The sequence below is a fragment of the Dermacentor silvarum genome, unplaced genomic scaffold (assembly GCF_013339745.2).
Source record: "Dermacentor silvarum isolate Dsil-2018 unplaced genomic scaffold, BIME_Dsil_1.4 Seq617, whole genome shotgun sequence".
NCBI classification, from domain to species: domain Eukaryota; kingdom Metazoa; phylum Arthropoda; class Arachnida; order Ixodida; family Ixodidae; genus Dermacentor; species Dermacentor silvarum.
Window position 1 is genome coordinate 26,095 of NW_023606526.1, and position 12,546 is coordinate 38,640.

The 12,546-nt window shown below is 55.7% G+C and overlaps 1 protein-coding gene and 1 pseudogene across 1 annotated transcript; one reads left to right on the top strand and one right to left on the bottom strand.

Annotated features, from left to right (window-relative positions):
- The first annotated feature begins 1,702 nt into the window (after positions 1–1,702).
- On the top strand, positions 1,703–1,821 carry LOC119435321 (5S ribosomal RNA; annotated as a pseudogene).
- Positions 1,822–4,020: 2,199 nt separating this feature from the next.
- On the bottom strand, positions 4,021–5,919 carry LOC119435319 (proteoglycan 4). Its single transcript, XM_037702219.1, has 2 exons — positions 5,839–5,919; positions 4,021–4,881 (listed from the first exon to the last, which is right to left on the bottom strand). Exons 1-2 carry the CDS (start codon positions 5,917–5,919, stop codon positions 4,021–4,023), a joined length of 942 nt encoding a protein of 313 aa, XP_037558147.1.
- Between the last annotated feature and the right edge of the window lie 6,627 nt (positions 5,920–12,546).

The window sequence follows — 12,546 nt, forward strand, 5'->3', positions numbered from 1 at the left end:
TGCGGCTCACGGCTTTCTGGACTCTCTGGACCTGGGCCACGGCAGCCTTTACAGCGGGAGTCCAGGTCAGCAGGTGGTCGATCTGCAGTCCCAGGTACATGACTGTCTTCTGCCAAGGTATCTCGGTGCCTCCTACGCTGAGACAGGCAGTGCTCCGTCGGGTGGCCGAACGAGGATGCACCAGGAGAGCCTTGGTCTTGGCAGACGATACCGTGAGGCCCACGGAAGCTAGGTGGCCCACCGACGCGTCCAGGGCCTCCTGGAGGCAGGTCCGGACTGCAGGAAGGCTGCGTCGTGGTCCGCTGGTCCACAGGGCGATGTCGTCTGCGTACACTGAGCAGTGCACTGGGAAGCGCCGGCCCTTCGGGATGGATGAGGGCAGGCGTGCCAGGGCCACGTTGAAAAGGAAGGGGCTCAGCACCGATCCCTGAGGCACGCCTGCCGTGACCGGTTGCGGCGAGCTCTGTGCGGTGCCCACGCGCACTCGGAACGAGCGACCGGTCAGGAAGGCACGCACGAATGCGTCCACGCACGCACCATGCGAGCACGCACGCACCATGCGTCCCGACGCTCCCAGTGCATCGAGGGCGTGTATCACCACCTGATGGGGCAGGCCGTCGAAGGCACTCTGCACATCCAGGAGGACCAGCAGGGCTGCCTCTCCTTCACTCCTGGCCTGCTCCAGTGTCGATACGACGTCGCCGATGGAGTCAGCTGTGCAGCGGCGACTCCGGAAGCCAGTCTGCTGCTCCGGAAAGTACTCCAGCACCCTGGCTATCCACTGCAGGCGCAACAGGACCATGGTCTCCATGACTTTGCAGACCGCAGATGTAAGGGAGACAGGCCTGTAGGACGATGGAGCTGTGGCTTGCTTTCGTGCCTTCAGTATGGGCACGACTATGGCAGTGAGCCATGACTCGGGGAGCTGGCCGTTGTTCCAGACAGCGTTGAGACAGTCCAGGAGCCGGGCCTTTTCAGCGTCCGCCAGGTTGCGGAGCATCTGGAAGGTTATCCCGTCTGCTCCCGGGGCGCTTCGCCGCCTGGAACGGTCGAGGGCCTTGGTCAGCTCATGGAGCTGGAAAGGCTCATCGCATAGGGCCGCCACGCACTCCATCGTCCAGTCCGGGTGGTGGGTGGTGTGCATTGCTGCAGCTCTCACCATGCTGGCTGGATCAGGGGTCGGTACTGGTGGCCGGGTGGCAAAGTGGCTGGCCAGGAGGTCAGCCAGAGCCGTCTCCGTCAGCCCCATAGATACAGCAACGGCCAGGATGGGTTGTCGGATGCTTGGGCCCTGCTGGAGTGCTCGTAGCAGACGCCACGCCGTTGAACTGCTTGTGGCGGAGGAGATGGAGCTGCAGACTCCCGCCCAGCTCTGCCGACGGCGCTGGTTGGCGTGACGTCTGCATACAGCATCCAGCCTCCGGTAGGTGGTCCAGTCTCTCTGGTCAGCCGTGCGAATAGCCCGGCGTTCTACCCTCCTCCTTGCGGCCCAGAGGTTCAGCTGCCGGAGGTCAGGGACAGGACGTCCTGGCTGCACTCGTGACACTACGGTGGCGGCCGTGGCACTGTTCTTTATGTGGCTGAAGAAATCGCCATCCGCAGGATCGCCGGCGCAGTGTCTCCTGAAGTGGGCCCAGTTCACCGTGGCCAGTCAGGCCACGGTGAACTGGGCCAAAATGCGTATGGTATTCAGCATGGTATGGCCATCGGCCATACCATGCTGAATACGCCGGTTCTCGTCCGATCCCCGAAGCTAAGCAGCATTGGGCTCGGTCACTACTTGGGAGGGAGACCACCTGGGAACACCGAGTGCTGATGGCAAGAGAAAAACAGACGGCCTTGTAGACGAGCATCCGCCGCGGCTGTGGGAGGCAAGTGCTGCCACCGGGTACCTACCGGTAAAATAGGTACAAGCGCGCTCCCGGCCTGGTGCTCGGCCATTATGGGACCTCAACGCTTGGAAAGGGGTGTTTGACCTCAACCCGAAGGTGCCCCCACCTCAATAGGTGCTTGGGGCGCCACATGGGAAATAACCGCCATGGGAGCGGCCCAGACACCACTTGATTTCCGTGCTCACGTTGGTTTCGACGGGAATTCAGGGCGCAGGCTCCTTTCCCAAGCGTATCACCCCTGAAGGAAGCCGAACGACAGGCCGGGGTATGCTTGTAGCCTTTTGAACCAGTGGGTGCCCGGCGGCGGTGAGAATCGAACCCACAGCCTCCCGCAGCCGAGGCGGGCGTTCCGACCCCCGTCATGGCAGAGGATGACAGGGAAGTGGTCGGACCCCCATGTGTCAGGGCAGACTGTCCAGGTGTACACACAGCGTTCAGTCGCAAGACTGAGGTCTATGGCCGTGCGCACACCTCGGCGAACGTAGGTTGCCTCTCCGCTGTTGAGGATCAGGAGGCCTGCGCGAAGGCTGATGTCCGCGATGGCACGGCCACGGGTGCAGCAGCGTCGTCCTCCCCAGGCTGTGTGGTGGGCATAGACGTCTCCACACAGGAGGGAATCTTTCCCCAGGCGGCCTGCCAGCTGCAGGAGGCTGGTGGCATCCCAGGCGAGGCGGGGGCGGATGTATATGCTGGCCACGGTCGTGTCGCACGAGCCTATGCGAACAGTGACCGCGCAGCACTCCATCGCGCCCCCGGCCAGGTCGTCCACAGGAACTGCAGCATGGGGGATGCTCGTGCGCACGAACACGGCGCACCGGGACGCTCCCTGGTCGTGGCCGACCGTCCGGCAGGGTGCCTCAGTGCATGTGTCGAGAGTTCAGGAAGTGGTGCTCAGGTGTTCCACGTAGCCTGGTAAGCGTAGGGTTCCTGCCGTCACGTACACCTCCTGCAGTGCGAGTACGTCGTACTCCTCCTGGAGGAGATGTAAGCACAGCTCCGCCTGCCGCCGCCGCAGTGAATTCGCGTTCCACTGCAGCACCCGTGGACGTCGACTGCTTCCTCGGTCTCCAGCCATGATTGTCCTTGTTTCCCTGCAGTCCCCCAGCCTGGAGGCAGAGGGATTTCAGCGGGCTGCCCGCTGGGAGGAGCTCGCCCACCGCTCGGAGGGTGAGCTGCAGGGAGGCAATGATGGCGTCCCTGGGGTCAGCAGCAGGAGTCGCCGGGGGCCGGGTCGCCTTGGCTGCTGGTTGGGCAGCGGGAGCGGTTGGCTGCCCGCCGGGGGCCGCGGAAGACTGGGGTGCTTGGGGGGCTGGTCTCCGGTGGCCAGCTGCAACTTCGGCGTAAGTGCTGACTGGTTTAGCCGCAGGGTTGCCCTCTCGCACCATTGTCCGGACTGCATGTCTCGACAGTGGTACTGAGGAGGTAGCCAGGATGGTGGCCACCTTGTGTTCCTCCTGCCATCTGGGGCAGGCAGGAGTACAGGCAGCGTGGTTTCCTCCGCAGTTGGTGCAGCGAGCCTGGCTGCTGCAGGGTTCTGTAGCCGGGTGCGTGCGGCTGCAGTTCTTGCAGCTGTTGGGCCATCTGCACGTGGCTGCTACGTGGCCAAGGCGTCCGCACTGCTTGCACTGGAGTGGGCGAGGGCGGGCTGGCCGCACGGTGAAGCGAAGCCGGAAGATGCTGACACTCTCAGGAGGAAGAGGGCCGGCGAACCGGAGAACCACTGTGCTCTCCTGACGAGTGGCAGCCAGGACGGGGATGCTACTCTGGATTCCCTCCAGTAGCTCGGCATCGCTGTGGCTTCCATCAACTCCGTGGACAAACCCTGTGCTCCTCGTGCGGTCCGCGGGCAGGCGGGCAGCGACAGGGATGCCACGGAGCTCGGTGGTGGCCAGCAGCACCTCGAGGCAGCTCTGCATTGCTGCATCTGCGGCGACCACGTTTCGTTTGGCGTTCACACGCACCGCCGTCACTCCCTCGATGGTCGCCAGTGCGCTGGCCAGTGCAAGGCGCGATTCCTTCGCGAAGGAGCCGCCCTTCTCGGAGGGCCGGAACAGGACCGTACCTGCCACGGCGGGATCTGCAGGCAGGGCCACGGTGGCTTTGTTGCGGCGGCGGGCAGCGCGGGACATCACCAGACGAAAGTCGTCAGAAACCTCTGGGGTGCTGCCTGCAGGTTCACTGGCTCCCGCCAGGTTGGTCGAGGCTTCAGGGGTCCGCTGTCTGGGGCCAGCCTGCTGTGGGGGGGGGGGGGGGTTGCTGGGGTCGCCGCTGGGGCGCCCTGCGACGAGCTGGAACGGGCCTGGGGGGCGCCAGCCGGTTGGGAGTGCTTGCCCTTGACCGTTTTCTTCAGCTGCTTTTTAGTAGCCACATTAGTGGCTGGCCGCTGGTTCCTTTTCAGGAAGTCAGCGGCGGTCTGTGGCGGCGCCTTTCGGCGCGGCTCAGGCTGGTGTGAGTCTGCCGTCTTCTGAGAAGCAGCAACTCCAGGGGTGGTGGTGGCTGGCTTGCCAGGAGCAGCAGATGGAGAGGTCTTTTCTGCAGCGGCGCTTGTGTCTGCAGGCCCCTCTGTACTGGTAGCCGCGGCCGGGACTGGTTCGGTAGCAGCAGGGGTGGAAGGAGGTGTCAAAGGCTTCCGCTTTGAGTCAGAGTGGGCGCCGGGGCCCTTTGACTGCTTGGGAAGTTCCTCCTCATCCTCGCTGTCTCGGCCGCGCTTCCGGGTGGTTGTCTCATCCATTTCCTTCTCATCGGAGGTCACGGGGAGCTCTACCATGGTTGGCTCCACGGTATCCGAGGGCTGCAGTGCCGCGGGAGATTGTGTAGCCGCAGGGAGATCGTCTCCGACCTCTCCCGTTGGAGCCGGAGCGTCGGCGGCAGTGTCGGTCGTGCCGGATTGGCACTGGGTGGCCGCGGCATGCTTTGCGATCCACTGGTCGACGATTTCCGCAGCCCTTGCCTGGGCGTCGTAGCGTAGCTGAAGCTCCAGGCCCAAGGACTGCGGTATAGGCGCCGTCGCACTAGCCGAGCGTCAGTGCCCCTTGCGGGGAGCTCGGGCGGAGGGGGCCACGAAGTTTTCCATGGCGCGCGGGTACTTGCGGGCACAGGGACGGGCTATCGCTCGCCGCACAGACACTGCACAAGCACGCGCACGTGGGGGAGGCTGGCGCTCACGTGGAGCTCAAAAAAAAAAACGTGGGCAGCACAGGATGGAAGCGCGGTGTGCACCCGCGAAGCGCAAACACGTGGCACACGAAGCGCCCGCACAGTGAGGGACACGTGGCACGCGTGAGCGGGAAAAAAAAGAAAAACACTCGGGCGCATACGGATCCAGCAGGCTGGGATTCGCCACACAAGCAGAGAAGGCCAAGCACAAGCTTGGAGATGGGGGGCCGTGGTCCTTGGTCCCGTGCAAGCCATGCACGGCACGTCGGGGACGTCGGGAAGCACGCGGTTCGTTACGCACTCGCCGGAGCGAAGCGCACACATGTCCGCGCAGGTGGAGAAGTTGGACTCGACTGACGAGACGAGGTTGTCGGAGCGGAGAGCTGCGTGACTTCTCACTTCGGCAGTCAGGGCGAACTCCCGCGTTTGGTCTCCGACGTGCGTTCGCTCCCCGTGAAAGCGCGCGTCCCAGCGCGCACCCTTTCACTCGCACCATAGCCTCCTATGCTCGCACATACAGGGTCCGAAGCGCGGCGACGATTTCATCGCCGTTGACGTCATACGGAACCTCACTGCGACGGCGGCGACGACGACGCCGGCGGCAGAAATCCGCTTTGGAGTGTCCATATAATTGCTATCGCAATAAAAGTATCTCTAGCCGCTACAGCGTTGCACCTGTTGTATGAAACGCAGTATAGAAGGTGCGATTGCCGCACTCGCTAGGCTGTGTGATCTGGCGCTGCTGTCGGTATGGAACGCTTGTGCTTCCGGTGGAGCAAGCGGCTTTCACCCTGTCGTTGTTGGGACCACGCGCAGCGGAAATGTCGGCCGTCACCTGGTAGGGGATCGGCAAGCGACACTCGCAACCCATGCTGGCGTAGGACTCCAGATAGCACGGGGAACAGGCCACCGTAGCGACGTGTCTCATCTCGAAACGTGGTCAGGGATAGGCAACGACAACTCGGCGGGCCAATTAGGACTTTGATATCGATAAATTCTGTCAAATAGACGTTCAGCAACCGCGGAAGGAAGACGAGAAAGAAAAGGGCATCTTCTCGTCTTCCTTCCGCGGTTGTTGCGCGTCAATTTCACAGGAGTTATCAAGTTTTACTTTGGTATCGAGTTTGGCGGTGGCCAGAACACATAGGTGATTTCGGAAAGTAGGATATCCTGAGCCTCACGTGCTTCCCGTGTCATTACCTCTAAGGTCTCGAATGTGTGCCTATACAGAAATAACCTGAAGCCGGGTTGGCTCTGTCGAATGACCCTACCAAATCTGTCAACCTCAGGTACACTTGGTGCCGCTCTGCTATAATGCTTCTGAATTGTGCGAGCGTGGTCCAGCACGCTTTAAAAATTCCCAGGTTTAACGTGTCACAACCAATCTATGAATACGAGGCACGCCATAGGTGGGGACTCCGGATTAACTTTGACTGCCCGGGCTTCTTGAACGTGCACCTAATGTGCGGCATGGGCGTTTTTGAGTTTCGCCCCCATCAATATGCGGCCGGCGCGGCCGCGACTCGGTCCCGTGCCGTCGAGCTTAGCAGCGCAACACCCTAGCCACTACACAACCTCGGCGGGTCTTCAGCATGCTTTCGTCTAGGTGCTGCGTTCGCAATCAGAAGCGGTGCTCGACTCTGAGCTCGTGTCCAGGTGGCAGGAACTCTCTTTGGAAGCGCGTGTTGAATTCCTTCCACGTTGTAAAATGAGGCTGCAGCCTCCAACACTGTATTCCAACACTCGCAAGACTAAAGGAAGGAGCCGAGACAGGACTTACGCTTACAAGGCGGGAATGGCTTTGTCGTACGACTCAAGCTTATCGAAGAAGTCGGCAACTGACTGCCAGGGTGGTTCGGCAGCTGAAGTGCTATCGCTACGGTGGTCGGCTGTAGAAGTGAGTGATTGTTCGGATAGGCGGTGTAAGTGGTCAGTGACCGCAAAACACACCTTGGAGACTTGTGACGTCAGGTCCTCCCGAGCGCCAGGCAGCTACGCGTATTTGCTGGGCCGAAGTGTGGCGCCACCTGTTTCCTGGGGACCCGTCAGGACGAAAAGAGCAAAAACGATAAAAAAATGAGGGACGGAAGCAATGTTTCTGACGGACGGGTACAAAATAGAGCCGGCCCTTTGTTTGCCATGATTCACCTTTTGCAGAAGGAATACAAAAACGCGCTGGGCGGCACAATACTGTTTCTTGTCTGAAGCATGAAGCTGACAGAGTGTACAAGGATAACAACACATTTTACTCAGACTCTAGAGCACCGCATAACTGGCTACACAACAACCCAAGGAGGCGTGCAGACCTGCTAATTGTTTGCTTGCACGCCAGCGGTGCTCATGTGCCAACAGTGAAAACAATAGCGAGCCGAGAGCACGAGGTGTCCACGAGGCGAGGCCCGACAATATCTACATATTGACTGGCGCAGGAAGGAAGATTAAGTATTTACTGTGGCGACACACCAGCAAGAAGCAGAATTACACCATGAAGAGTAAAGAAAAGACGCAGAAAGAATATAGAGAGAGAGAGAGAAATAAACTTTTATTTTCCGAAACGGTAATCCGAGTCAGGAGCCGGTTCACCCTAGATGGGAGGATTCCTTATTCCAGGAACCCTCTGGCTTGGGCTGCCTCCTTGGCCCGGGCGACAAGACTGCGTTGGTAGTCCAGGTCGTCAGAGGAAAGCTTCGCCTCCCACGTTTCACTGGTGGTATTGAAGTGCGCTGAGTTGGGGTGCTCCTCTTGTCTTGTGTCGTCTTGTTGAGCTTGTGAGCTGGGGTCTGGGGATGTATCACGCAGTGGGCATTCCTGGACCATGTGTTGCAGGGTGTCTGGGACGTTACAGTGGGTGCATGTGTATGAGTACTGTGTAGGATATAGTCTGTGCATGATTATTCCGTGTACATACGTGTTTGTCTGTAGGCGGCGGAGGATGACTTCTTCCTCTTTGCTCAGCTTCTTGTGTGGTGATCTCTCTCTCTTGTGTGGTGATGGATACGTTCTTCTGCTGAGTCGGTGGCGTTGCAGAATCTCCGAGAACTTTAGAGCGATGTCATCAACGTTGGTGGCCGGCCTAGTGTGGAATGGCAGGAAAGCCCGGCTGGTATGCTCGCGGGCAGCAGCGTGTGCCGCCTCATTTCCTGTCATGCCCTGATGGCCTGGAATCCAGTTGATGTTGGTGTCGGGGAGCGGGGCGCGTGCAATGTGATTTTGAAGTATCTTGAGTGAGGTTGCTGATATGCATCCTTTTTGATAGTTGCGAGCTGCTGCTTAGGAATCAGTGAGGATTACGGCTACTTCAGGGCAAGTTGTTATCGCCAGAGTGATTGCCGTTTCCTCTGCAGTCTCGGCGGCTCTTGCCCGGATGGTGACAGCGGCGAGTTAATTGCCTTGGTGATCCGTGACACTTAGGGAAAAGGCGTTTCGTTTAATATACCGGGCAGCATCAGTGTACCTCGTATCAGGGTTTGTCGCGTATTTCTTGCTGAGTGCGCGGATTCTGCTTTGCCGACGCTCCTTATGGTAAGTCAGATGCATATTGCGCGGTATGCGCGCAACGCTGATACACTCACTGAGTGCGGATGGGATTCTTGCTTTCTGGTCTGTTTCGGCAATGTAGCTTTCACTGTAGTTGAGGTAGCACCAGCCGCGGATCCAGGGGGGATGTCCGGATGTCCTGACCCCCCCCCCCCCTCAGATTTCTGCAATGCCCCCTCGCTGACAGGGGGATGGCCCTGTCGCAAAAAATATGGCCACCAGCATTCTTCAAAATTATTTTTCGCGAGTACCAGTGGTAATAGCCATGTAGAAGTAAAGCTAGCTCGCTCACAAGCTTAGTTGTATTCCGTAGGGGTGTGGTGTCGCGAGGTTGCCGTAGTTATTTTTTCTCATGCACACCTTGGACCTCCTGGCGCCGGCCGTGCCTTACTCGTACCGTCGGTGGCGTCGAATGAACGAGGGGACGTCCCTTTTGCCAAGCATGCCGATGTCCGCGCGAGCGCCTTCGCGCCTGATTAACTTAGTTCCCCATTCGGGTGTCACCGGTTGCCTCATTGGCTGTCATCGGTTCCGCGATCAACCTGCTTAATGAAAGAGATGTTCTGACGCTGAAGTGTTCATATATAAATAATAACAACTAACAGCTAAACTAAGGACTACGCATAGGCGACTTTTTTTTTAACTGTAGCACCAATTGTGATCACAGTTACACGTTGACAATATCCAGTACGAGCACAGTGCCGTTCGTATGCTACAAGTTTTTCATTGTAATTTCGCAGTTGTCATACATTAAGCATAGGAGGCTCAAAGCCGCCGGATCCGTTTATCTGAGTGGCCGTGCTCGCGGAGCGGGGCGAAACCTCGAGCAGCGGCTGCGAAATGGGGGAGCGTGAAGTCAGCGGCCAGCGCGCGGGCATAGAGAAAGGAATTGCGCGGGCATAGGATGGCGTCGCGTGGTTAGAGAAACGGGAGCAGATGCGCGCCTTGTGTAAAAGGATGACGTCGCGTGGGAAACAAAACATCAAGACGCTAGCTGGCTCGCGCTCACGGCTACTACGCCACATCGTTCTTCCTGTAGGTGGCGTCGTGAGTCTTCATACGCGGTGATTCGCATATCGTAAACAACCAGCGTAGTGGTTGCAGCGTTGGAGCGGAGCGTTGCTCCAAAGCAAACGAAGGTGTCTCAGCCGGACACAAGGAATCTTCTTAAGGAAATCAAGGTGTCCCAACAGAACTCCAAAGATGGACCCGTGCTTACACGTTTATAACAAGCCTGCGACAGATCATCACAAATTTTATTTTAAGAAACAATACAGGCTAGATATACCGGGGGTTCAAAATTAAGCTTTATGGTTTTCTTAAAATGAGGCACTGGGAGGCGCATGAAAACCACCTGCGCAAATAAGTTATGTGGCCAGGGGGACACAAAGTGAGATGATAATTATCGCTAGTCAGCAGCCGAATTGACTACAATTGAATAATTAACTTTTTATTGACTGCAGTAAGTGTGTATGTTTGTATTCAAAAGTTAGAGGCAGTCGTGTTTCTACACAGTTTCACTTCGAAGAATCCTTCTTTACTCGCGGACAACTTTCTGTGGCAATGAAGGGAAAGCTACGGAGGCAAAGCGCTCACAAGTGAGGGTGCTTCTGAAAAGAGTCCCGCGTTTTAATCCACGTTGGTTTATGTTGGCGAAGAGTAAACATAAACAGCTTATTAGCAACAGTTAAATAAGACAGAACACACCACTGAGTGTAAAAGTTTGCTCATTTTGCGGCTTTTCCCTTCCGCGTCTGGGCAAACGCGAAATCGTCGCACGTGGAAGTTGCGTCGATTCAGCGCCTGTTCCACGGTGTAAGAATAAGGAGAGGTGCTGACACTCTCCCCACAACGCGCGCGAAAGCGCCGCTCGCTCGCATCCAGATTATGTTCGGTTTGGTTGCAGCTGGTTCAGCGCCGTCGTAGAGGGCGCTGCGGTATGCGGTCCCAGCCTGGGCGGCAAGGCGCGTGCTGCCACTGCTTCGTCTTCCTGTTGCATGTGCGGTTGCGCTGTTTTGAAGGCACGATTTTTGTTCCCGTTCGTTTCATGAGCTTGTGCTTGGGTATTGTCGCCACGGGCCCTCGACGAAGGTGGCAGCGGCCTTCTGAGAGGCGTTTGAAATGGCTAGAAAGTGCTTCGTTCCGAACTGCAATTCTGGATACCTGACTTGTGCGGAGCGTGTGCCTTTATTCAAAGCGCCGTCCGACAGCGGTCGTGTAGAGCAGTGGCGCCGTGCAAATCTGAGGGCAGACTGAACTCTAACGCCTACTGACCATGTCTGCACCAGCCATTTTTCAGAGGATACGATATCGATGGCATATTACGCAGAGCGCTCGATAAAAGGATTCCCACCTTATTTCCAAACTGTCCAAAGAACCTCACACGGTCAAATAAACCTCGAAAGCCGCTGCGGAAGAGAGAAACTCCTGTGCGCCGCAGTAGTTTGTGCAAATTTTGCTGCATGTACAAGATATATACTGGGTGGTTTACTATCATGCACCAAGATTTGAAAATATGTAAATGTCCTGTAGGTGGACAGAACCAAGGTAATGTCTGCCGTCGCTTGGAGATATTCAGATTATTTTTTATTCCGCTTAATTACATAATTATTTTCTTAATTTATTAATCAACTTTTTAATGCTATAATTGGATAAAAAGTGTGAACGAGAGAATTGTACAGCAGCGTGGAAAACTCCCAATATAACTTTCTGTTGCTCAATACGTGATACATAAAAGTGTTTTCCGAGCGTGAACAAAACCCGCGAATACAGCAATATTGCCGCGCGACTGGCCGCTCGAGGCACTTTGCGTATATTCGTGAGCTTCTTTCATGCTCGGAAAAACACTTCTACGTAGCGCGTATTGAGCAATAGAAAGCTGTATCGGGAATCTTTCATGTTGCTCTACAATTTTCTCATTGACACTTTTAATCTAATAATAATAATTGAGAAGTTGATCAATAAATAAAACTAATTATCTAATTAGGCGGAATGTAAAAAAATAACTGAGTATCTCCAAGGGACGGCAACAGCATTAGTATGGTTTTGTCCAGCTACGTGACATTTGCATATTTTGAAATATTTGTGCACCCTGTAAAATACTGTTGTTTTCTGTGCAGATATGTGCCTGATTTTCAAATTTGTTCCATCCTGGCTACTAAATTTTTTTTACAATGCGCGTGCGGTGTATATTACACGCTTGCATGTTTTTATACAACTTTTTTCCATTGTGGGAGTGTATGAAACCGCAAGCTTCTGGGATGGTTATCACCTATTAAAATTATCGAGCTGCTTCATGCACAAGTTTTTTCGTATTGTGTCTATGCAAAAAAAAGGGGTCTATGGGATTATTGTGTGGTGGGTGTAAGTGTATTTGAGGACAGGCTGTAGCATGCATTGTCAAACACGCTTACATTGGCACATTCTCATATGCAATTTCAGAAAAGGAAAGTCACCTCTTTTTTTAGATCTTGCAAGAGCCACTCAGTCCTCAATGGACGAAAGCCCAATGAATAAGATACACGGTCTATGTTAAGTGGAATTGGAATAAAAGAGGCATTTTCTCAGGTTTTCATCAGTAAACTGTATTAGTGATGCTGTAATGCAAGATAGACGCCTGCCTTCGTCCCGCCTAATAAATTCCCATTTGAAAGAGTAGCTGATGTGCATTCTCATCTTAAGGTCTAGCCATGAACAGCGACTTTGCTCTAGTGCATTGCATATCGCAAGCTTGCGCCGTTTCATTTCTTAATTTATATCGCGGCCACATTGAATTCGCGCAACGATGATTGAACGGTTTTCTGAGTGTGAATGGAAGCATCGATAAACATGAAATACATTTTCTGGTGCAGTCACTATTTTCTTCTGATCTAGGGGTAGCACGTGGGCTAACACTCATTTTTTTATGCTTGGATGAACGGCTAGACCGGACGAAACAAATTGTGCGCGCGAGAGTAACTTC